Below are 26,190 nucleotides of genomic sequence, written 5' to 3'. Positions count from 1 at the left end.
CTTTCCAGCACCCTTCGATGTAGACAGGGGGCAGGCCGGCGCACAGAGGGAAACGACCCATCCGATTTCACTTGCAAAGCCCAACTCGGCCCAACCGGATTAGCCGTTCGGCCACGCCGCCTCCGTCGCGCCTCGCTGTAATTGACATTTATGAAGCATGCATAATTACTGAGGTTTTTTGTTTTTTTTTTACAATCGTCATCCCTTGCAATATTTTATTTTAATTTGAATGGTATCTGTTAAGTGCTTACTACGTGTCAAGCTCCGCGTCCAACGCAAGTTAGAGAAGCGGCGTGCAGCGTGGCCACGTGGAGAGGGCACGGGCCCGGGAGTCAGAAGGACCTGGATTCCAATCCTGGATCTGCCAATTGCTTCCTCTGTGACCTTGGCCAAGTCACTTCACTTCTGTGCCTCAGTTTCCTCAAATGTAAAATGGAGATTTAGATACCTGTTCTCCGTGAGCACCATGGGACAGGGACTGTGTCCCACTAATTAACTTGTATCTACCCCAGTGCTTAGAACAGTGTCTGACACATAGTAAGCACTTAACAAATACCATTAAAAAATAGTTATCGGGTTGGACACGGTCCCTGACCCTCATGGGGCTTACAGGAGGAGGGAGAACAGGTTTTGAAATCTTGCTTCACAGATAAGGAATCTGGAGCCCGGAGAGGTTAAGTGGAACCCAGGGACACACGGCAGGCTGCTAGCAGAGCTGGGATTGGAACCCAGGTCCTCTGACAATAGGATTTTCTGTTGATCTCCCCGTTCTCAGATGGGCGAACGTCGGTATAGAGGGGTGCCCCAAGTAGCAGGTCAGTAACTCAGCTGCAGTTGGAACTCAGAGCCCTTGCCTTGGCTGTCTGGATGTCTAGCCCTCAGCCATTCTCGGGAGGCAGCGTGGCCTCGTGGAAAGAGCGTGAGACTGGGAATCAGGACGCTGGGTTCTATTCCTGACTCGTCCATTTGCCTGCTGGGTAGCCTCAAGCATGTCCCTTAACCTCTCCGATCTCCACTTTCTTCATCTAAAACGGGATCGACACCTGCTTTCCCTGCTTTTTCGACGGGACCCCCCTGTGGCACGGGGACCGTATCTGCCCTTGATTATCTTGTATCTACCCCAGTGTTTGGCGCAGAGTAAGCATTTAATAAATACAGTCATTAAAATCCCGTCATTAAAGGTGGAACTGGAGATCTCTGTCCACAGGTACAAGGTGGTTTTCATATCCTTATGCTTCTACCTCTCGGCCTCTCCTCACCTTCCCTGTTCTTCCCCTGACCCCCATCTTTATTCGTACTCCTCACGCCTCTTCTCTTCTGACTGTTTTTCCTCCTTTATCATTCGCGTCCCGCTTTAGCAGACGTGGAGGGAATTCCAGAACCTTCTACCTCTTCCTGCCAGCCTTGACAAGAGGGGGTGTGTCTTGGTCTTCTCCTGAGTGGGTGAGGGAGGAATTTGGAGGTGGCCTCTGAGTCCTTTATTCCCTCCCCAGCCTTCCGCCTGCTGTGTGTCTCTTCTTCTCCCCATCTCCCCCACTACACATTTACTAAAACCCTTATCGGGGAGACATTGGGCGGCCACCAACTAGCTTCTGCTGCTGCTGACTGTAAAAGAAGGGCGAGGTAAGCACAGTGGTCCTCTCCCTTGAGATTCAGTGGTCTGTACGTTCCATTTCCCATCATTAAGTGTCAGCCTCTTTCTCCCTTTCGCACCTAATTAGACATCCCATTGGCCGAGTAAATTGTTTTCAATTGACTTCTGGGGTGCTGTAACTTAATAGTTGCTACAGTTTCCCTCGCTAACCCTCAATGCCTCCATCACTTTAATTCCAAGGCCCGGTTCAGGCTGTGGGTTATTTTGGACCCACCCCACCCTCCCCAAGCAGACCCCTCTTTCCTCAGCAGGATTTCAGGCGGCGGTGGTAAACGTGGCAAGGTCAGTGATTTGAGCAGCACCTTTTAGGACCCCCCCCCCCGGTAGCCAACACAGTAGCAGCGTCCCATCCACCCACCCCGACCGAGCCGTGGGTCTTCCGCCGTGGTTCCCCTGCGGTCCGGCCGGCAGCCCTTGGACCCTGTGCTGAGTGAGGTCCTGCAGGGACCGGGGAGACCAAATCCATCTGACTGAGGAAGAGCAGGCTAAGAAGGCACTTGGGCTCCTTGATCCGGCGGGTCAAGGACCTACCTCCTACCCCTTTTCTCTGGACCTGCTTTGATCCTCTTTGAGAATGTCTTTAGGTATTCTTAGGGCGGGTGATCCTAGGACTAGCTGTCATCTGCCTAACCAGAACTGCCTACCTCAAGGAGAGACCGCTTCATCCGTTTGTCCTTCACTCTCTGAAACAGCCAATGAAAAGGGAACTCGAAGAAATTTCTCTCCACCGCCCCTCCCACCCCCCCCCCCCAACCTTTTAATGGGAAAAACAAGCTGCATGAGGGGCCTGATCGATAAGTCCAAATATAACAAATGCTATTCATCCATCTCCTGATCCAGTGTCCGGATTTCAGGCCCCAAAATGCTCCACTTGTAACTCATCACATTAATCAGTCTGCATTTCCTCACTTGCTAGCGGGCAGGTGGAGATTCAGCTTGCATTTCTGCCTGACCTCACTGGGGCTCCTCCAAATGTTCAAGTTTTCCGGAAGGCTTCAACACTCACCTGGTGATATCCCTCTCCCATCATTGACCTTGGAACAGAATGAGGACCCGGGTTGGGGGGGAGAGGGGGGGCGGGTGGTCAGGGAGCAGGGGAGTGTGGCGGGGGGTGGGGGGAGCAGAGGGGACATAAGATAAAAGTCAAGGAAGAGGGATGGCCCTGGAAAGGCGAAATTCCACTAGCTCCTGACTCGATGGACCCATCACTGATGCGCTTCCTCCTCCTCCGTAGTTATCGGGGAGCGTGAAGAGCAGGAAGAGCATCCAGGAACCTCGATTTGACTATTACAACTACGAAGCCCCCGAACTTGACCTCAGTGATTGCGAACTGCCTCATGTCATCGAAATCTATGACTTCCCTCAGGATTTCCGCACCGAGGACCTGCTGCGTGTCTTCTGCAGCTACCAGTGAGTTGTTCCCACGTGGGTGATGGACGTACTCTCAGGATCCCACTTTAAGTGCTTCTCCCCCCTCCCTCCCCATTTCTCTTGCCAGTGCCTCAAGCCTCAGATCTGCTTCTTGTCCCCTTGACTCCTACTTGGAGTATTTCTCGGGAGTGTCGGCAGCCGCGCCTCTACGTGGAGTCATTTTCCCGCTTTCAAACATCTTGCCCCCGATGAATGTGAATGAAGCCCCCCGGACCCTCAGCTTTCCAGAAGCTCGCTTTGTCTTGTCGCTTCTCGTCGTCCAGCGTGTGGAGTGATTCCAGCTGGTCTGGTTGTTCACCTGAGTCCTCTCACCCCTTACTCCCTTCCCTGTATTTGGACAAATAGAGTTCCAAATACTTCTGGAACCCAGAGGTTAACGTACCGACAGAGCCCGAGTTAAGGGGATATATGCGTCATATGCTACGACAAGCACAGGCGCCCAGTCGTTTCTTCCAACAGACGCGCATAGGTCGGAAACACATTCCCCAATTCTCCCGTCGCGTTCGACCCAAAACGTATAGTGAAAACATACATTTCAGCGAAACCGACCCCCTGGATTCTTTCTCCTCTGACTTTGCCTAAATTTCTTTCTTCTGAACGCCTTTGGAAGCCCTCTTCTCTGATTCGTGTTCTTTCTCGTTCGACTGGGCTGCTGGCCTTCTTAGCGCACGTTTAGCCAAAAATTCGTAATCTCCTCTTCAGTCTTCACCGTGAGCTTTCCTCTTTCTTGTTCACCTCAGTAAGTTGCCTGTCACCACCTCCCGTGTTCATGGCTGCTCGCTCCTAAAACCTGTAATAATTAGCAAATAGATTGGAAGGCAGCTAGGCCTAATGGAAAGATCACACATGCGGGAGGCAGAAAAATAGATTCTGATCCCAGCTCCGCCACCGGCTGCCCGGTGACCTCAGACGAATCACTTTACTTCTCTGTGCTTCAGGTTCCCCCTCAGTGAAATGAAGATGATAATATCTACCACTCTCCATATCTCAAGGATGAGGTAGTTGACTCGGAAGAACTTGGGAAAAATAACAGTCATACAGACTCGTGATTATTATTTGTAATCTCTCTCTAGAGCTGGGTCAGATTTATCGTCTCCAGGGCTTTGACCCACTGTGGTTAACAGTTGTGCCTCTAGACCTCTCTGTAGCTCCCCTATAGATGGTAGTCTATAAATAAGTTTTTATTTAAGCCGTATTTTTCAAGTATTCCATAAAAACGTGAAAGCACTGTGGGCTAGTGGAAAGAGCACGGGCCTGGGAGTCAGAGGACTGGAGTTCTAATGCCACCTCCTCCGTTTGCATGCCGAGTGACTTTGAGCAAGTCACTTCACTTCTCTGCGCCTTAGTTTTTTCATCTGTAAATTGGGGACTCGGTACCTGTTCTCCTTCCGCCAAAGACTGTGAGCCCTGTTGCGAGCAGGGACTGTGGCCAATCTGAGTAACTTTTCTACCCCAGCACTTAGGAGAGTGCTTGCCCCACCATAAGTGGTTAACAGATACGATTTGTATTGTTATTATTAGGAGATTTAGGCCTTTCTTTCAACAATCTCCCCCAGCGAGTACCATAAAATTGTTGTAGTAGTAATAATAATGATGATGGTATTTGTTAAGCGCTTACTGTGTGCCAAGCCCTGTTCTAAACAATTAAGCACCTACTATGTGCAGAGCACCGTACTGAGGTGGGAATTAGATACAGATCCTGCCCCTCGTGCTTGCGGTTTCACTTTAAAAGTTAACGTCTAGAGTCCTTTTTCAAAAAAGAATTTTTTTTCCAAAAAACACGAAAAAAAACGTGAAAAAAAAGTGAAAAACATGAAGAAACAAACCGGAAAGTTGTCGAGAAAAAGAAAAAAAAAATGAAAATGATCTAAAAAATAGAAGAAATGCAAAATTTGAAAATTTTTATATAGAAAATAAGTTGTAGACTGCCCCCAAATCGACTCCAGACCTGAGAGGCTGGGTCAGTTCTAAGCTCACCCCGAAGCTTGGATCCCTTTAGAGACTACTGTGGGGTCCTGGTTTCATGCAGACTGGATGATGTGTATCTCCCCTCCGCCCCTCACTAGGGTGGTCTGTGCTGCCTCCATCTCATAAGGCAGCCTAAAACAAGGTATTGGAGCACCCTCAGTACAGCGCCAGAGTGTCGGGGGTCTACTCTGAGCACCTCGGTGCTACAGCCTGGGGTTTTTCTTTTTTGATCTCCTTTTGTTTGTTTGTTTGTTTAAAAAAACACGCACAGAGCTCTTGGCTCAAAGGTGGGGTCGATGCTGGGCCGCAGGAGAGCAGCCCGGACCTGGCTCCCTAGCCTACGCCGAGCCCCAGATGGAAGGCGTGATACCTATGAAATGCATGCACATTTTTCAACCGGTCAGTTTGACGAGATGCCCTGTTGGGAGCCTGTGGGACTGTGATTGGCAAATGACTGCATCGGGAAGCCAAGGGCTAAAGGTTTTAACTGGTCGTCATTCTCTTGGTTTTCTGTAATTCCCTATTGAGAGGCTTTCGAGTCTGGCTCTCGTCTGTGAAAAGATTTCCACCAAGCAACTCTTGTTTGGATTTCCATGCCTGAAGGGACTCTGCGTTAATCAATCGATCTGTTGTGTTTATTGAACCACCACTATGTGCAGAGCACTGAACTGAGTAAAAGGCTCAGGAAAGTGTAACGGAAGTAAAAGACGCAGTCTCTTCCCTTGAGTGGAGTTTACTATCCGACAAGGGAGACACGTATTGTTTACAAACACTGGGAGCAGGAGGAGGGAAAACGGATAATTAACTTTTTTAAAAAACGGTATTTGTTAAGCATTTACTACGTGCCAGCCATTGTACAATTGCCCCAAAAGTACAAATTGTCAATTCTGTGGTCTTTCCATGACAGTGTATGGATCTGAAAGCCGGACAGTGAAAAAACAGGATAGAGAGAACATCGATTCTTTTGCAGTGTGGTGTTGGAGAAGGCTTTTGCAAATACCGTGGACTGCCTGAAAAACAGACAAATGGATTTTGGAGCAAATGAAGCCGGAGTAGTCTTTGGAAGGCCAAATGACTCAACTTAGATTAGCATTTTTTGGACACATAATCAGGAGGACTAATTCTCCGGAGAAGACACTAATGCTAGGAAAAGTCCAGGGAAAACCTGGAAGGGGCAGACCGGCAGCTCGAGGGATAAAGGCCATAACAATAGCGGAAGAACCGTTAGAAAGGTTACGGATTTTGGCAGAAGATAGGACGTTCTGGAGAAAATATATCCATAGAGTCGCCATGAGTCGGAAGTGATTCGACGGCGGCTTGATTACAGATAGGCACCGTACTACATTCTTGGGGTAGATTCAAGCTAATCAAGGTTGAGACAGTCCCTGGCCCATGGTGCTCACGGTCTTAATTCCCATTTTACGGCCAGAGAAGCTAAGTGAGTTGCCCGAGGTCACACAGCAGATATGTGGCAGAGCTGGGATTACGCAGGTCCTTCTGACACCCAGGCCCATGCTCAATCCGCTAGGCCATGCTGCTTCTCTGCAGCAGTAGCTGCTCCCTAGATACTGTTGAGTGATTGATTGGGACCACCTGGAGAAAGTGCCCTGGAGCCTCCCAAGATCGAGGAGAGTATGCGAGAATTCCCCAAATTCCAGTAGCCTCAAGCTGACTCGAAGAAGTCTTTATCCCACCCGTCCCAGGGGGAGTGGATTGCCCAGGGTTTCAGGGGTTTCGGGAGAGGTGAGAAAAAACCCAAAGTAACGATGTCGGATTTTCCGCTCTGCCCTGTACCGTACCTGAGTGTACTGAGGTCGAATTTAGCCTTCCCGGGAGGGGCCCGAACCTCATCCCCTCCTTCTCTAACTGGTAATACTTAAAAACCATCTCAGACATGTAAATGTTACCCCTCTTCTTAATGCAATCTGGGAAAGACATTGATGGATGGGCATGATGATGGTATAGCCTTTAAAGCGAGGAAGGTCTTCATTCCAGCTAGTCTGCACTCCTCTGCCGTTACGTTTGTATCCACCCCGGCGCTTAGTACAGTGCCTGGCCCTTAGTAAGTGCTTAACAGATACCGTAATTATTATCAGTAGTGGTTATTCAATTTCCTCCCCTTAAAGGGAGTCATCTTTCTGATTATCTGCCAGAATTCAAGGTGGTAGGGAGTGGATGGTCTTTCTTTTGAGCTAGTGAGTTCCATCTTAGTATTGAGGTCATGCAGAGCCAATGCCAGGGTGGATAATTCTTGTTGCCCAAGGCCTGGAGTGAGGCGGGGATCACAGAAACTGCCACGAAGCCCACCTTGGTAAACCCTGCCCGGTTGTGTTCCTTCTGTCAACCACTTCCATCTCAGTTTCTCTACATGAGTTCCTCTTTGCTTCCCCTCCCCAGGTTGGGCAGGCTGGGATAGAAGGAAGAAAGGAAGGAAAGAGCCCGAGCCCGGGAGTCAGAGGACCTGGGTTATTCTGATCCCGGCTCTGCCACGTGCCTGCTGTGTGACCTGGAGCAAGTCATTTCACTTCTCTGAACCTCCGTTTCCTCCTCTGTAAAATGGGGATTCAGTACCTGATCTCCCTTGCCCGTAGACCGTGAGCCCCATGTGGGACAGGGACTGTGTCCGGCCTGAATAACTTGTATCTACCCCAGTACTTAGAAGAGTACTTGACATATAATAAGTGCTTAACAAATACTAATTATTATTATTATTACCTCTCTTTCACTTGGCCTACCCTCTCTTGCCATTGTTTGATTTTTCTCTCCACTCTCTCAAGTTGCTGTGTAATCTTTCAGTGCCCTTCAACCTACACTGGCATCAGATCCCCACTTACCTTCCCCAGATCTTCACTTCTTACATTCCCCTCCGTCCTAACAGCTTTCTCCTTCTCCTCAATACCTGTGTTCCTTCTGCCTGTTTCTGTCTGTCTCCTGTCCGCAAGAGCCCCTCTGGCAAAATAAAATAAGGCATTTTATACTTGCCCCCCCAAGGGGCACATGAGGATTAATTAGTTGACGTCTGTAAAGGCCTGGGAACGCGGAGTCTGCCGGGCAGCGCTCGGCGTTATTATTACTGCTTTTAAAATTCAGCTGCCGCTTCTGTCGTCCAAGCTGGTCTCCTTCTGTCATTATCCTCTTTCTACCTGTTCGAGACTCCCGTCTGTTTATTTCCCTTTCTCTCTCTGTGAAGTGTTTTATGGGTCTTTATGTGAAAGGTGTTCCGTAAAGTACATTGTAAAAGGAAAAAAAAAAAAAACCGTGGCTCTCTTGTTGCAGAAAGAAAGGATTTGACATCAAATGGGTGGATGACACGCATGCCCTCGGAGTGTTCTCCAGCCCCATTACAGGTATGTTCTCCTCATCCCCGCGCCCCAAATCCCCCTACTCCTTCTTAACACTTGCATCTCCCCTCCTTACTTCCTGCCTGTCCTTTTACTCTACCGCTTGGCTCCCTCCCTCTTCTCCCTGCTCTTTTGGACTTTCTTTCGGGCCAGTGAGGGCAGCGGGCCAACTGCGGGGCTTTTTGGGCAGAGGATTTTGATTGAATTCCTTCCAGGACGACGAGAGTTGGGTGAAGACGAAGGTGGGGACAGAACTGTCTAAGCCGGTGCTGCTAAATCAACCTAGATTTGTGACCGCCTTCCTGTAATCCTTTGGAAGCTAGTAAATTACCGATCGCTGGGAATGATGGTGGGAGTAACAGAGTGTTTATTAAGTCCCGTGTGCAAAGCACTGTACTGATCATTCCCTAGCGCTTAGTACAGTGCTCTGCTCTCAGTAAGCACTCAATAAATACGACTGAACGAATAGAAGAGCGTATTAGGTCAGAAGAGTCATATAGAGTAGGGTCCTCATTTCCACCTCCATTTATCCTATTGCTCCTGGAAAAACCAGCAACTAATAATAATAATGGTGGCATTTGTTAAAGCGCTTACTGTGTTCCAAGCACTGTCCTAAGTGCTGGGGTAGATACAAGGTAGTCAGGTTGGCCCACATGGGGCTCACAGTCTTAATCCCCATTTTCCAGACGAGGGAACTGAGGCACGGAGAAGTGAAGTGACGTGCCCAAGGTCACCCAGCAGACAGGTGGCGGGAGCCGGAATTAGAACCCACGAGCTCTGACTCCCAAGCCTGGGCTTTTTTCACCGAGCCACGCTCCTACTGTTGTCTGGGTCTGGATCTAATCACATGTGTAAAGTAGAAGGATCCAGGGTGGGCAGATTCGTGGAACGGGCAGAGTTGAGTCCCAGGTACGGTGCTGTGCCCACAGTAAGCGCTCAATCGATACCATCGAATGAATTTGGGACATCTGCAGGAATTGGTGCCACTCTCCCTACTACCGGAGATCTCCCAGGACCCGCCTGCTGTCCAATCAGTCGGTCGTATTTATGGAATGCTTTACTATGTGCAGAGCACTCTTCTAAGCCTTAGGGAGAGTACGCCGGAACAGAGTTGATAGACGTGTTCCGTGCCCACAGTGAGCGTCTTCAACTCGCCTTGGGACAGTCATGCTGCCGGCACGCACCTCCGGAGAGCCAGCCTTAATTTTTCCTCTGCTTGATGCCATTCTCTCTCCACTGGGTTAACATTAAATCTGATCTGCAGCTCGGGATGCCCTGGGCAGCAGATATACCATGGTGAAGATCCGGCCCTTGTCGCAGGCGACGAGAGCGGCCAAGGCCAAAGCCAGAGCCTGCGCTGGTAAGTCCAGTCCCTCTCTGGGGTTTCGCTCCCCGGAATAATAATAATAATAATAATAATCGTGGTCTTCGTTAAGCCCTTAGTGTGTGCCAGGCACTGTGCTAGGCGCTGGGGTGAATACAGGCAAATCAGGTTTGGACACAGTCCCTGTCCCACGCGGGGCTCACGGTGTCGATCCCCATTTTACAGATGGTCCGGAGAAGTGAAGTGACCTGCCCGAGGTCGCACAACAGACAAGTGGCCGCGCCGGGATTAGAACGCACGCCCTTCTCTCTCCCAGGTCCGTGCTCTATCCACTACGCCGTGCTGCTTCCCGGAAATCACACTCCCCCGGAGTTGTCGGCGTACTTCTCGAGCGAATGGTTTCGCCACTCACTCCGTAAAGGAGGTTCTTAAAAATAAAAAAGTATTCTGTCCCTAAAGCAGCGAAAGCTGGAATTGTGCGCCAAGGCACCATCGCACCGTGATGTGGGATCGTGGCAGATGCCAGGTGCAGGAAAGACTGTATTCCCTTCTTCTCCTGGCAGTGCCCGGGCCTCTCCTTTTGGCCACGCTTGTTCCGAGCCCCACCCAGTGTCCCAGCCTGGCCCCTCAGGCCGGTGGACGGAAGAGGAAGAGGCCAAGGAGCTTCAGCCGTTGGGTGTTTCCGCGTTCGTCTCCTCCGCTATTAATTACTGCTGATGCGGCCCTTGTTCGTTTATTTGGCACATCAGTTACTTGGTTAAATCACTTGGGCCCCAGTGCCTCCTCTTCCGTCTTCCACTCCCCATCCTCTGTTCCCCCCCCAGAATTTCTCCAGCCAGCCAAGGAGCGTCCGGAGACATCCGCCGCTCTGGCCCGCCGGCTGGTGGTCAACGCCCTCGGGGTCCGAAGCAAGCAGACCAAAGCAGAGCGAGATGCAGAGCGCAAGAAGCTCCAGGAAGCCCGAGGTGAGTGAGTCCGTCGCTTCCTTCACCGGTCCTCGTCGGAATCTTCCCCGAGGCTCACTTCAGAACTCGCGGGGAAGAGAGAGTGGCCCGTTCCCTTCTGACGTGACCCTAGCTGGGGACGCTCTCCCCGGTAATGAGCTTGTTCTGGTCCTCGAGAGCGAGGCATCCTGGCACTTACCAGCCATTTCTGCTCGCTGATAGCGGGATCGAAGGTACCCTTTCCCCGTGCCGTGCGTAGACCCCCTCCGGGAGCGTGACCGTGACTCTTAAAACGTAATGATGAGCTCAAGCCGAGAGGGGCTCCAAAGTCGTGGAAAACGCTCTCCCCCAAAAGAAAGAAAGTTGACCTCGGTATGTCCTGCACCTCTGTTCCTGTGGCACATCCCAACCCACAACTCTCTTGCTTGGCTGGGTCAGCTCTTCCCGGGCCCCAGAGGAGAGGCAAGCTAAAGAAAGCTCAGGGGCGGATATTAGTGGCTCTGGGGAGAGACGCTTTCTTCTCTGTGGCAACTCTGGACAGGCCATCGCATCAGGGAGGTTCCCTTGGGGTTGAGTCACCAGTAACCGAGAAGCAGCGTGGCCCGGTGGAAAGAGCCCGGGCTGGGGAGTCAGAGCTCATGGGTTCAAATCCCGGCCCCGCCCCTTGTCAGCCGGGTGACTTGGGGCGAGTCACTTCACTCCTCTGGGCCTCAGTGACCTCAACTGTAAAATGGGCATGAAGACCGTGAGCCCCACGTGGGACAACCTCATCACCTCTGTATCTCAACTGTATATATTTTCATTACCCTGTTTATTTTGTTAATGAGATCTACATCGCCTCGATTCTATTTAGTCGCCATCGGTTTTTACGAGATGCTCGTCCCCTCGACTCTTGTTTATCGCCATCGTCCTCGTCCGTCCGTCTCCCCCGATCAGACCGTAAGCCCGTCAAACGGCAGGGACCGCCTCTATCTGTTGCCGACTTGTTCATTCCAAGCGCTTAGTACAGTGCTCTGCATATAGTAAGCGCTCAATAAATGCTGTTGAATGAATGAGTATCCTCCCTAGCGCCTTAGAACAGTGCTTTGCACATAGTAAACGCTTAACAAATGCCATCATCATCACCCGGAGGCCGAGAATCTGGACCGTAAGTTCGCCGTGGGCAGGGAACTCGTCTACCGACTCTGTCGTATGGTACTCTCCCAAGTGCTTAGTACAGTGCTCTGCACACAGTAAGCGCTCAATAAATACCGTGGATGATGAGAGCGGCAATTTTCTCCTCCTTTGCCGACAGTTGACTTATAGGGAACCTAGAAGCTACTCACACTTTTGCCCCCATTCAGGGCCCAGGCCACCTCATTGCCCCCCAAAACTGAGAAATTCGGGGATGGCTATTCACCCCAAGCATTTCGCTTCTCGGAAAGTCACTTCATTTTTCCATTAAACCAACTGAAGTTTCGGACTCCTTGTTTATGGCCAGTCTAACAAGCCCATTAATACCTCCTGTCCACTCTGCTTTGGTGATAACGGGCAGCCTGCGGCCTTTCGGCTGCACGGGCCAGATAACCGGTGACAGAGTGTATCGCGGTGGGGTGCAGGAGTTTGAGTCAGAACTTACTATTTTGGAAGCCGGAATGACTACAGCGGGCCAGTTTGAACCCCTCCGCGTCCACCGCCTCGCCTCTCGTTATATCCCGGCTAGGCCACCGTGTCAGCCTTCTCTCCGATCTCCCTTCCTCCTCGCTCGCCCCGCTCCGGTCTATTCTTCACTCCGCCGCCCGGCTCATCTTCCCGCAGAAACGATCTGGGCCTGTCACTCCCCTTCTTAAACACCTCCGGTGGTTGCCTATCGACCTCCGCTCCAAACAAAAACTCCTCACTCTAGGCTTCGAGGCTCTCCGTCACCTCGCCCCTTCCTACCTCTCCTCCCTTCTCTCCTTCTACCGCCCACCCCGCACGCTCCGCTCCTCCGCCGCCCGCCTCCTCGCCGTCCCCCGGTCTCGCCCGTCCCGCCGTCGACCCCCGGGCCGCGTCCTCCCGCGGTCCCGGAACGCCCTCCCTCCTCACCTCCGCCAAACCGACTCTCTTCCCCTCTTCAAAACCCTACTTAAAACTCACCTCCTCCGAGAGGCCTTCCCAGACTGAGCTCCCCTTCTCCCTCTACTCCCTCTACCGCCCCCCCCTTCACCTCTCCGCAGCTAAACCCTCTTTTCCCCCCATTTCCCTCTGCTCCTCCCCCTCTCCCTTGCCATCCCCTCAGCGCCGTACTCGTCTGCTCGACTGTATATATTTTCATCACCCTATTTATTCTGTTAATGAGATGTACATCGCCTCGATTCTATTTAGTCGCCATCGGTTTTTACGAGATGTTCTTCCCCTCGACTCTATCGCCGTCGTTCTCGTCCGTCCGTCTCCCCCGATTAGACCGTAAGCCCGTCAAAGGGCAGGGACCGTCTCTGTCTGTTGCCGACTTGTTCATTCCAAGCGCTTAGTACAGTGCTCTGCACATAGTAAGCGCTCAATAAATACTATTGAATGAAATACTATTGAATGAGGCAGGAGAGAATCCCTGAAGGTTTAATAATAATGACGATATTGGTGAAGCGCTTACCGTGTGCCAAGCCCCGTTCTAAGCGCTGGGGTACATACAGGGTTATCAGGCTGTCCCACGTGGAGCTCGCAGTCTTAATCCCCATTTTACAGATGAGGGAACTGAGGCCCAGAGAAGCTAAGTCACTTGCCCAAAGTCGCACAGCAGACGGGTGGCGGAGCTGGGATTAGAACCCACGACCTCTGACTCCCAAGCCCGCGCTCTTTCCACCGAGCCACGCTGCTTAGGAGTTAAGGGCCTTGATGATCTGGGCAGTTAGGAAGAGCGAGCGTTCGCCTTTGTGAGCTCTTTGTTGGCTCTTTGCTGATGAGAAAAACTTCTCCCAGATAAGTGCGGCGGGATGTCTTCCCCTCTGGGATTCGCGTTTCTTTGCCAGTAAAGCGTCCTGTGCATCTCCTTGCAGGATTCTGCATTTACTCCATTCGGAAGGCACCCGCAGACCTCCCCATTCCCATTCTCTCCATTGGCATTTCCACACACGGTCCCTCTCCCGGCTGCTATTTTTAATCAACCTGGCCGTGCAAATGACGTTTAGGTGACGCGGTTAAAAATAGGGCTGATTTGCATAAGGAGAAGTCCCTTTTTTCCTCATGCAAGTGACCTTCTGATGGCACGTTCCTCTCTGGTGGAGCCGGTCGCTCTAAAGAATCTTTCTTCTGCCCCCCCCAACCCGCCGCCCCAGGAAATTATTCCAGTTTCTGCCGCTGGGATGAACACGGGTATGGAAAGCTGCTTGCTGGAAGATCGTTCCTTTCTTCAGCTTCATTCCTTATTGAGCAGGTGTGAGTGCAGCTCCGGGCTTTTTACTTTTCGAGTTGTAAATTTGGGATTCTCCCTGGGTTCTCCCTATGGGGAAGGATGCTGTTCTTAAATTCTTCAGCGGGGCAGAACGTGCGGTCCTGAAGTTCCTCCTCTTGCACCAGAGGAGAAACTAGCTATAGCTGATAGACAAAAGAAATGGGAAGCCATGTCCCAACTGGGCAGAGTGCCTTGTTTCAGATTTCCTCCTCCTCCTCCTGCAACTTCCTCATTTAGAGTTAGGAACTTTACATCTCAAACAGATTAATGGTATGATGATTCTAGAATCTCCCCCCACCCTGGAGGAAGAAGCTTCCATTTGACTGAATCTCTGAGAAAGGAAACCCCCGCGCTCCCATGTTATGTTGGCCTTTTGTTCTCTCACTTCTCAATTTCCTCACTACTTCTCATTCTCCAAGCTATTCTCTTGTTCAGAATTCTCAAATTCTCCCTCCTCCTGCGAACGGAATGGGGGGAGGAGGTTATTCACCTTGGGCGTCCCGGCCTCTCAATCCCTCTTGTCTCCCCCGACCCACACACGCTATAATCCAGAATAAGAAATATGAACTCAAAATAATGCCCTTGTGGAATCGTAAGACTGGAAGGTTCTTTCATTTAGGACATCTCCCGTTTTCAGAGTAGACTGTAAGCTCGTTGTGGGCATGGACTGTGTCTACCAACTCTGAGTTCTCCTCTCCCAAGCGCCTAGTAGAGTTCTCTGAGCACAGTGAATGCTATTAATCGATTCAAACAGGGCTACTTATAATCATCCCAGAAAATGGAAAAAGGATCCTACCCATTGCCGTGCTTATCAACTCTGCTTATTTTTTCTCTCGCTGCCCTCGGTGGAGACAGAGGTCACTCTCCATTGAAGAGCCCATCATTTATTGGAAGACCGTGGTGTAAAATTACCCCTCGGCCTCCTTCCGGCTGAAGAAATCCCGGTTCTCTTCATTTTTCTCATACCACAGACTGATCATTAAGTTGGTAGCCATAACGAGGACTGAGAGAGCAGGGGGTGGGTTCTAGTCACAAGGCCCAGACCTGGGAGTCAGAAGGATCTTGGTTCTAATCCCGGCTCTGCCACTTGTCCGCTGTGTGACCTGGGGCAAGTCACTTCTCTGTGCCTCAGTTACCTCACCTGTAAGATGGGGATTAAGACTGTGAACCCCATGCGGGACAGGGACTTTGTCCACCTTGTATTCGCTCATTCAGTCGTACTTGTCGAGCGCTTACTGTGTGCAGAGCACTGGACTAAGCGCTTGGAATGGACAACTGGGCAACAGGTAGAGACAATCCCTGCCCAACGACGGGCTCACAGTCTAACGGGGAGACGCTCCATTGTATCAACCCCAGCATTCAGTACAGTGTCTGCCACATAGTCAACACTTAACAAATATGATTTAAAAAAAGCAGTGACTGCTTCTAGAAATTGGAGTCATTGGGCAGAATCGTATGAGTTTACAGTTTTTCAGAAACAGGTGACAAAAAGCTGGTTGTTGGGCCCTTAGGAGACCATCTTGTTTCTAGGCTGTATCTGTATCTTGTTTCTAGTCCAGAAGGGCCACTTCAACCCCAAGTTTTTGGGGGGTTTGTGTTTGTTTTTCACCCCCGAGATGCTTCAGCACATTGGAGTAGCCCCGCTTCCTGACCGGATATCCGAAAATCACAGATTGTTCTGGACGGTCCCACCAGGATTGGATTGCATCCATATTATTATCCTTACGGCTCTTCTCTGAACCCTCTCCCGGTTGTTTTCATCCCTCTTAATCTGTGGAGCCCGGAATTGGACACAGCCCTCTTGAGTGGATCCGATCAGGGCTTAGAATAATGAAAGATTACCTTCACGGTTCCTATTTTTTTGCATCCCATCATGTTTGGCTTTTAAATGACCAGATGCTAGTGCTGACTCATGATCAATTTTTCTCTGTCTTCCGTGTTTTTTCTCCCTTAAGTATGCTATCCTGAACTTTATTTTGTTTACTATGCACCCTCCCAATAGCGTTGTAGTCTAGGCCGTATTTTCCCAGTTTATTGATGACTGTGTCATTGCAGTTCAGTATAAAACCTTAAAAGTCCAGATAGATCACTTCTTTGCTTAGCCTGCTCTCTACCAGGCCTGTTCCTCTAGTATAGGAGGAGATTATATATAGCTGTCCTTTGTTTTTCAAAGTTGACACTGACCCTGTGACTAAATGTGAGTGCGGCTAAGAAGACCAATGTAAAACCAACACTTCCCAGACATCTTTTGCATATACCGTAGGCCCTCGCCGCGCTAACGGGTTTAATCGTAGAGGCCCGGTTTTCCAGCTCGCCTCTGAAGATTCTGATCGTCGCCAAGGGTTTTCTCGAGGAGAGCAGCGTCTCTCCTGACTCTCCCCACCAGCCTGGTTCGTCTAGTGATCTCCCCACCGGCCCCTGTGATGTCGGGTTGTTTGAGGCTGTGCTTTCCTGTGCCTTTTAAACAATTTATTCTGCCTGCCCGACTTGCACACGCCCCCCCCCCCCCCCCCCACCAAGACGTCGCACGATAGCCGCGTGGTTATTCTGCCATCATCCATTCTCCTCCCTTGTCGCGTCCAGCAGAGCCGTGTTCTTTCGAGCGTTGCTTCGGAGCTGGTGAGCTGACTCCATCCCGGGGCTTTGGAGTTAGTAACTGGGGCCTGCCATTTGATGTTGGGTAGGGTTTGTAGGAGACACTGGTAAAACTAAGGAGCTCTGGGGACCTTTTGTAATAGATTTACTTCTCCCAGGTATATCGAAGATCGTTTACCGCCACAGCCTTTTCGACCTCCAACTTGGTATAATAATAATAATAATGTTGGTATTTGTGAAGCGCTTACTATGTGCCGAGCACTGTTCTAAGCGCTGGGGTAGACACAGGGTAATCAGGTTGTCCCACATGAGGCTCACCATCTTAATCCCCATTTTACAAATGAGGTAACTGAAGCACGGAGAAGTGAAGTGACTTGCCCACGGTCAACAGCTGACAAGTGGCAGAGCCGGCATTCGAACCCATGACCTCTGACTCCCAAGCCCGGGCTCTTTCCACTGAGCCACGCTGAGCTTAATGCCTTCATGCTCCACACTCTGTCTTGCGTCTAATTCTGTTTTCTACCTTTTAGACTCTCTCTGCATCATTGGAAGTTATACCAACCGGGTAGCAGAGTTAGATGGCAACATTAAGTTTTAGGTTGCTGATAATAATAATAATGTTGGTATGTGTTAAGCGCTTACTATGTGCAGAGCACTGTTCTAAGCGCTGGGGTAGATACAGGGTAATCAGGTTGTCCCACGTGAGGCTCACAGTCTTAATCCCCATTTTCCAGATGAGGGAACTGAGGCACAGAGAAGTGAAGTGACTTGCCCACAGGCACACAGCTGACAGGTGGCAGAGCCGGGATTCGAACCCCTGCTGTCTGCCTCCCAAGCCCATCCTCTTTCCCCCGAGCCACGCTAAATCTGTGGTTATTTGTGGATGTTCCTAGAGGTGGACCGGACATCACTTCAGTTTTCCTCAGACTTCCTGTCAATCCATTGCCCCCTGCTGAATCGTCAAAGCGATTGATTTGCGTGGCTCCTTGTGAGTGTGATCCGAGAGCACAGTCATCTGTATATTGCAGTTTCTCAGCCCCTGTTTCTAAAACTTTCGATGATGCTTGTAGACTCCTGAGTTGGAAAAATGGCTCAGAAAGTTCTGACTTCAGTTTCCAGCTCATATCTTCATGCGTGATAACGTAGCGTAGGTTGCGCAAGGAGACGGGACCTACCACACAGCCTCATATCTCTGGCAGTGATGAGGAAAAGGTCAGACGGGGCAACTTCACCTCTGACTTGGCCAGTCGTACGGTCATGGAATAGCCTAAGGATCTATTGTTATTATAGTTTTATTTATTTAGCGCTTACTCTGTGTCAAGCACTGTTCAAAGTGCTCAGGTGCGTAGAAGTTCATCAGGTCAGATACAGCCCCTGTCCTACATGGGCCTCAGGGTCTAAGTAAGAGGGCGAACAGGCCCATTTTACATTAATCCCCATTTTACCGATGGGGAAACTGAGGCTTAGAGAAGTTAAACTGATTTGCCCAAGGTCACACAGCCACCAATTGCCAAAGCCGGGATTAGAACCCAGGTCCTATGACTCCCAGGCCTCTTTCCACTAGGCCCCTGCTTCTCCCCTGTCTCTGGGTGAATCGTTCTGGGCAGCCAGCCAAATTTGCTTAGTGATTTCTAGAACCTTGGCCCGCTGGTGATGTCGAATGCTTTTGTACATCAGTGTATACAGTAGAGAGGTCTTGGCATTTCTCTCTGCGCTTCTCTTGTGTCTGTCATGCTGAAAAGACCACATCTGCGGGGCTGGATTTTGGACAGAAGGCACATTGCACTTCAAACGGCGCCCAGTTGAGGTTGTTCTACAGTAGCTTGTTGGGGAAGATTCTCACAAGAATCTTGCCAGCAAGAAAAGCGGTCACATTCCCTGCTGTTTTCCGTGGTCAAGTTCTCACCCCTTTCTTCTTGGAAATGGTGGTTTGGGGCCAACTTGGAAGTCTTTTCGAATTTTATACTAATCTGACGGAATATATTCTCAATTATCCAGGACCCTCACCTTTTCAAGGTGTTTGCAGATTTATTTTGTGATTTTTTTTTTTTTTCCTGGCTGGGTAGAAAAATTTAAGCTTCCCCTTTCCAGGCAGATCCTCATTCCTTATTTAAAGTGTAGGCAAGCTCTCTGTGCTTTCCCAATATTTAGTCAGACAACTCTCCAGTTCCATACGAGGCCTCTAAAGTGACAGGTAGTGGCTCTGAAATGACTGTAGCTAATTATTTTAAGATGTAAATCATCTGGGCCTGGAAATTTGAATATAACAAGATTACGTGAGTGTTGGTTCACTGGGTTCTATCCTATGCCTGCTTGGTTTTCTGTCTTCCAGTTTTTATGACCCTGGGCTTTTTCTTTCAATTAGGTTTTTTTTTGTTGTTTAAGAAGGCTAAGAAAACATTAAGTGCTTCTGCCTTTCTGATGTCACGTTTTATCAGTTTTCCTTTCCCAACTAATAAAGGGGACAATATAGAGTGTAAATTTTTCTCATGTCCTTTTTTTTTTTTTGCCCCGCACAGCATTTGCCTGGGAGAGGGAGGGAAATATTATCACCGGAATGGTGATATTGATATTGATATTATCACACACGAGGAAACTGAGGCCCAGCGAGACATATACAATTTATGTTTTTTAATTGATTTGTCGCCTGTCTCAATTTGGAACCCTTAATTCTATTAATTTATGGGTCATTTTTTCCTAAGGGTTGCCTTTTATTTTTGGTCCGTAACTCTTCTTTACCCTTCTGAAATCTCATCTCATCTAGACCTTTTATTTATTTTGTGTGGTGTTTATTTCTGTGTATTTTATTTTGTTTACATGAAGCACTTATGTGTCAAGCACTGTACTAAGCGTTGGTGTAGATACAAGCTAATCAGATCAGACAAAGTCCCTGTCCCGCGTGGGGTTCTCAGTCTACGGAGGAGAAGACCGGTATTTAACCCCCATTTTGCGGTTGAGGAAACTGAGGGATAGAGGAGTTAAGCGACGTGCCCAAGGTCTCGCAGCAGGCAAGCGGCGGAGCCGGAACTTCCCGTAGCACTTTGGTAATGTACTTCACAGACCCTAATACTTCCGCACTTAGTAAGCGCTCAATAAATACTATTGAATGAATAAATAATACTTACGTGCCAACTGTAATTTATTTTAGCGTCTGTCTTCCCTGCTAGCCTGGAAGCTCCTCGAGGTCTAGCGTATTATAGTCTCCCAGGCACTCAGGTCAGTGCTCTCTACCCACGGAGGTGCTCGAGATATATTACTGACTGATTCATTCATTCATTCAGTAGTATTTATTGAGCGCTTACTACGTGCAGAGCACTGTACTAAGCGCTTGGAATGGACAGATCGGTAACAGGTAGACGGGTAAGCCTTTGACGGGCTTACGGTCCAGTGGGGGGAGACGGGCAGACAAGAACAGTGGCCATTTATCAGAGAGGCCAATCAGGGCAGTAACCCCATCGGCTCCTCGAATTCTGTATCGGCGGTTTGGCTGAACTCTATTCCGAGACCTTGACGGGGCAGTGCCTAGAACTTTGGGCCTCTACCGAAGCAGCCGGCCTCCGAAGATGAAGAGCGGGGAGTTGTTCGAATAGGCGTTTCTCTCGAATTTCTGTTCCGCCCCGGCCCACCGGCTCGACTTTTGCCTCTGGCTTGATTTTTTTTCCGCCTCTGCACCTCGGTTGCTGGATTCGGGTCTTCCCACCAGACGGAGCCCAAATGGCAATGAATCTTTTTCTGTCAGATGCCCGTCCGTCATGCTGACCTTCCTCCTCGTCTGTCAAAGTGCAGTGATAGATTCAGTTGAGGACTCATTCTCTCGGCTACAGAGACGCGTGCGAGAATCGCGAGGGTTTACAGGGAACGGTTATTGGGCTTTGTGGACTCTCTTCTATTCACAGATTGCAGTCTCCTTCGCAAGCATTGAATTTTTACAACCCCCTAGGCTAGCTTAATCTGACCCTGGGCCTTCAGGCGGCCCATTGGGTATCTCCTACCGGCATTTAATGCCGCTTTTCCCCCAGCTCAGGAGTTCCGATTGCTCCTCCTGCGCTCTCCTGCGAAGCAGCGCAGCGTAGCGGGTAGAGCGTGGGCGTCAGAAGCTCTCGGGTTCTAATCTCGTCTCCGACGCTTGTCTGCTGTGTGGCCTTGGGCAAATCACTTCGTTTCTCTGTGCCTCAGCTCATCTGTAAAATAAGCACTGAGACTGTGAGCCCCAGGTGGGACAGGGATTGCGTCCACTCCGATTTGCTTGTATCCACCCCGGAGCTTAATACAGTGCCTGGCACACTTATCGTTATTATTATTATTCCCAGTGTTCCCCGGGGCAGACCTCTCTCCTAGGCCTGGGCCTGAATACACACGTCCATTCCGTGGACCCCCTGCTACCGTCTTTTGAACCGGTCTCCCAGCAGGATCCGGAGGCTGCCGAGTGTCAGATGGGACCCACCCCCCCCAGAAGTATTGCCCCAGACTGGAGGACCCCCCTCCGTCGATCCTCCCACTCAAGGGGCCTTCCCGACGTGAACAGGATGTGCCACCCTTCCTTAGGAAGTTAGATAGGAATACTTGTTATCCCCATCCTCCGTGTTGGAACACTCAAGGCTAGAGAGGGCGGACGTGTCTCTTCCCCCAGTGAGACTGGGACACAGCTGGAAATAGGACCCAATACGGCTTTGGTCTCTAGGCCTGCCTGGTATTACTCCTCCTCAGGTGCTGAAATTATATATGCAGCTCTTCTTCAGGTGTGAAGCTGAAGCTCTAGATGGAGAGAGATTCGTCTTCGGTAAGAGCACGTTGAGAAGCAGCGAGGCGCAGCGGATAGAGCACGGGCCCGGGAGTCAGACGGAAATGGATTCTAATCCCGGCTCTGCTTCCCGTCTGCTCTGTGACCTTGGGCAAGTCACTCTACTTCTCTGTGCCTCAGTTAAAAATGGAGATTAAGACTGAGCCCCACATGAGACAGTGACTGTGTCCAACCCAATTTGCATGTATTTACCCCAGTGCTTAGTACAATGCCTGGCACAGAGTAAGTGCTTAACAGATACCGTAATTTGTTGCTGTTATTATGTGTGAAAAGTCTAACCTGTGAAACCTACACAGTTATCCCCTGTGTGTGCAAACCTTATCTCATAGCACCTCGAGGCAAACTCCTACTGGTGAGCTTGGTTTAGCCAAGGCAGATGGTATTTTAGCAATACCTTTTCAGGGTGAGTCTGCTGTTCCCAGAGAGGCCTGCTCAGTCGCCCAGAATGGCGACCTTGTCGGGGACCAAAGCCCTGGACCGCCTACCTGTGCAGGGTTCAGGGGCACGTCCTGTTATCAGGAGGCTATGCCCTGGAGTTGTTTTTCCCTGAGGCTGTGTGTTATGCTAAACTGTTCAAGAATAACAACTTTAAGAACTGTGGCATTTGTTAAGCGCTTACTATGTATCAAGCCCTGTACTAAGCCCTGGGGTAGACACCAGATAGGTTGGACACAATCCCCACCCTTCTTGGAGCTCCCAGGCTAACCAGGAAAGGGAGCGGGTATTTAATCGCTGTTTCAGAGATGAGGAAATTGAAGCCCTGAGAAGTTGTTACCTTCGCAACAGCTCTGGAATCCTCCCTTTCCTCTCCGTCCAAACTGCGGCCATGCCGATCCCACCGTATTCCACCTTGATTCCCTCAACCTCATCAGCCTCCTCACTGACCACCCTGCCTCCTCTCTCTCCCCTCTCCAGTCCTTGTTCCAGTCTGCCATCCAGACCACTTTTCTGAAAAACCTTCCAGTCCTCATCTCCCCCCCTCCTCAAAAACCTCTGATGGTCCCCCATCCACCTCCACATCAAATGGAAGCTCTGAACAGTAGGCTTTAAGGCATCCAGTGAGCTCTCTTCCTTCCACTTTACCTCACTGATTTCCGCCTTGAACCCAATCATCACACTCCTCTCTGATCTCCCGCTATAACTCAATCATCACGCTTCACTCTAACGCCAACCTACTCTCTCTACCTCGATCTCACCTCACCCGCCGCCGACCCCCTGCCCACGTCCTCCTTTGAGCCTTGAACTCCATCCCCCTTCATATCTGAAAGTCCACCACTCTCACCGCCTTCAAAACCCGTCTGAAAAAATCACATCTCCAAGAGGCCTTCCCGGACTAAACCCTCATTTCCTCTTCTCTCCGTCCCCTCCGTGTCACCCATGCACTTGACTCTGTACCCCTTTAGCACTTTGATACCTCAGCTTCACAGCACTTAGGTACGTATCCTTAAACTCTGCCATTTCCCCTATCTGTAATTTATTTTAATGTCTGTCTCCCCTAGAGATGGTAAACTCCTTGTGGGCAGGGAAAGTATCTGTGAACTCTACTGTGTTGAACTCTCCCGAGCGCTTAGTACTGGGCTCTCCACACAGTGAGCGCCCGGTAAATGTCACCGATTGATTAAGTGACCTGTCCGAGGTCGTAAAGCAGGTAAGCGGCAGAGCTGGGATTAGAACCCGGGTCCTCTGCCTCCCAGGCCCATGGCGAAGTTGGAGGTGCGGGCTGCGGCTGTGGACCGAAAATCTTCGAACGTCCACCTCAGTGGCAGGAACTGCTGTGCCGTTTTGCCTTCATGAAACAATTGGGCTCTTTGCTACTTTCACAATCCAGTGCTTCCACAATGTGTGATAAATACGCCACGCGATATGAACTTGGGAAATTGGAAAATCGTGGGGAGAAGGAAAAAAGGATGTTTATTGCACGTGAGAAACTTCCTCGCCAGCCAATTCACAAGTTGTCAAGAGGCTCTCTCCCAGTGACTGGCTCCCAGCTCCGGGCCTGGGGAGAGATGCCCTCTTCTGTTCCCTTAGCAAGTGAAAAATATGAAAAATGGAGCACTGAGCTCCCTGTACAGTAGGAGCATTTTTCAGTACTCGTCGTAGCAAACGCTGGTCGCGTCTCCGTTTCGTCGGACTGCCTGCCTCTGTCTGAGGGGTGTGTCCTTTCGGATCTCTCTGCCTCCTTGGTTGATCTGAGAACACTCAACAGCTCTGGCTGCTTGGCTTCAGAAATACGCCTCGGTTTCTGCAGTAATAGGAAGGGAAGACTTCGTCCTGATGGTTCTATATTTGTTCTCGTTGAGCCTGGAGCAGCGGGAAGAGTGCCCAGACATGTTTTTTCAAACGCGGCTCCTTCTGAGAGGGGAGCTGAAGAATGTGAGGCGTTTAGAATGCCAGTGGCTTGGGCGTGGAGGGGCAAGGAGCCCCATTGACCAGAACTGGTGGAAGATGCTTCTCAGTTAAACAAGAGATAGATTTTGATCTGAGCTTTGGGAAGAACCATTTCTATCTCTCTCAAATCGTAGGATTTCTCTTTAGGGACCCTAGGGTTGACCACTAAGACCCAAGGGAGGTGTCCCGTTAGAAACCCTTTGTAAGTCAAAGGGATTGAGGTTAGGGAAAGTCAGGAAAGCTTCCCAGACCTTTCCTGCGCCTCGCCGGTCTGTCGTTTAATAGCGACAATAACGATAGCGGCTACTGTGTGTAATCTTCTTGTGGGAGGAAATGTGTCCGTTTATTGCTGTATCGTACCCTCCCAAGCGCTTAGTACGGCGCTTTACACCCAGTAAGCTCTCAATAAATACGATAAATGAACGATTGAATGTCAAGCACCGTTTTAAGCCCTGAGGAAGATAGGAGATAATCAGGTCAGACACAGGGCCCGCAATCTAAGTAGGAGGGAGAACAAGTATTGAATCCCCGTTTTACAGATGAGGTGACTGAGGCACGGAAAAGCGCAGTGACGTGCCCCGGGTCACACAGCCGGGATTAGAACCCAGGTCCTCTGACTCCCAGGCCTGTCCTCTTTCCACGAGGCCACCGGTGCTGCCCGGTTTGGGTTCAGAGGACAGGCGCCGTTCGGACCCGGTGGGTTGGAAGTTTGGAATCTCCTTAACCTTGCCCCATCTTTGCAGAGAGAAAGCGACTGGAGGCCAAGCAACGGGAGGACGTGTGGGAAGGCCGGGACCCGGCCGCCGACTGACCCTCGCCCAGAGGAAGGGGCGGTTCCCTGAACTCGCACGACCACATTCTGAGAGTCTTCGAGCAAGGGGGCCCTTCCTGAGCTTTGCGTACCCGGAGCGCGTGCAGGTGAATGTGTACCAGTCTGGGTTCAGAGACCCCGGTGGACTTCCACCGTAGTCACTCCGCTTCTCAGACCCAGGCGGTGCATTTTGGCAGCTTGGAATCAATCGAGCATCGGGAGCAGAGAGGAAGCCCGGAAGCTTATCCCTCTCTAAAGACCCCCGGGGTCAGAGAGGGCCCGGGCTGGACCGGGCAACGTCACGCTCAGCCGGAAGCATCGGGAATTGGCGGATCCCCAGACCTCCAGAAGACCTGGGGAGAAGGGGAGGGGTTCGGGGCCCGCGGTACCGAGCCAGACCCCGGCACCTCCCCGCAGCGAGGATGGGAGGGCTGGAAAAGCCAATGGATGGAGCCGGAGCCGTGGTGCTAATGAGGTGCCCGGCCCCCACCGCCCAACACCGGGTGCCGCCCTCTCTGGCTTGCCGGCCGGGCCGAGGGACAGAAAATCCGTCTCGAGAGTGGCCGCCGGTCTGAGCCCGCGGCGCCTCTGGCCCGATGCGGCCGGGGGGGCGTTCCGGCGTCGACGAGGACTGCTTGCCGGGTTCCGGATGGCAACGCTGACGTAACGGGAGAGGGCAACATCGAAGCCCGGTTTCTAGCACGCGTAGCCCCGGGACCCGTTCGCTTCGTTTCTGTCGTCATCCGCGGCGGCGATCTTCTTCTGCACCTCTGGACTTGGTCGCCGCAGCCCGGTGCTCTCGCGGTCCCCCCCTCTGACCTATCACCCGCAGCCCCTCCCAGCGCCCCCCCGATGGTGGCCTCTCCCGATGTGGGGTGCCGGTACCGTGGCCCACCTGTGACATCCGGGACTCGCTTGCCGCCCCTCGCCCTCCCCTCCCCACCCATCACCCTCTCATCTGTCAGCCCTCAGGAAATGTCTGGCACGCAGCGTGTTCTTGGTGTAATCGTCTCAGCCGGTGCCAGCAGCGTTTGGCAGGCCACTGCCGACAATCCATTAAGACTAAGAGCAGCCAGGGTAAAATAAACAGCTCTGGGCAGTGCAGGGAGATCTCCTAAAGGACAGAGAACAAATCGGAGACTTCAGCCGAGACCCTACCGATCTCAAAACTGCCTTCTCGGTGCTTTTGGAGCGTCCCGCCGAAGGGAGAGAAGTGGCGGTGCCGGGGCGTTAGGGTGCCGGGGTGGCAAGAACGGGTCGTCTCGGGCTCTCGACCGGGCCAGGCGTCTCGCTCTCTTGTGACTCGGTGCTCGTGATCAGAGAGGCTAATAACCCTCCTAGGAAAGGCCGGTGAAGGCAAGCCTCGGGGTTACCGGCGCGGCGGGACCCCCTTGCCGGAACCCCGCGTCCCGGCCGCCGAGTCTCAGGGCCCCCCGTGCCTATCTGCCGGTTCGCCTCGGTGCCACAGTCGGAGCTGACCGGCTCCGGAGCCGACCGACGGGTCGACCGGCCCCACCCGCCCCC

General features: G+C 51.2%; 1 protein-coding gene across 2 annotated transcripts in view; it reads left to right on the top strand.

Moving 5' to 3' along the window:
- Positions 1-25,835, top strand: part of R3HCC1L (R3H domain and coiled-coil containing 1 like) — a 94,109-nt gene extending 68,274 nt beyond the window's left edge. For both annotated transcript variants that reach the window (XM_029060348.2, XM_039911603.1), the window contains 5 exons: positions 2,889-3,064; positions 8,330-8,400; positions 9,659-9,754; positions 10,543-10,683; positions 24,599-25,835. In XM_029060348.2, the coding sequence (XP_028916181.1) occupies positions 2,889-3,064; positions 8,330-8,400; positions 9,659-9,754; positions 10,543-10,683; positions 24,599-24,666 (552 nt within the window). In that variant the 3' untranslated portion in view covers positions 24,667-25,835. The remainder of the gene's footprint in view (positions 1-2,888; positions 3,065-8,329; positions 8,401-9,658; positions 9,755-10,542; positions 10,684-24,598) is intronic.
- The last annotated feature ends 355 nt before the right edge of the window (positions 25,836-26,190 follow it).

The sequence above is a fragment of the Ornithorhynchus anatinus genome, chromosome 3 (assembly GCF_004115215.2).
Source record: "Ornithorhynchus anatinus isolate Pmale09 chromosome 3, mOrnAna1.pri.v4, whole genome shotgun sequence".
Classification (NCBI taxonomy): domain Eukaryota; kingdom Metazoa; phylum Chordata; class Mammalia; order Monotremata; family Ornithorhynchidae; genus Ornithorhynchus; species Ornithorhynchus anatinus.
The sequence above is the reverse complement of the archived record's forward strand: the minus strand, read 5'-3'. Positions and strand labels throughout refer to the sequence as shown.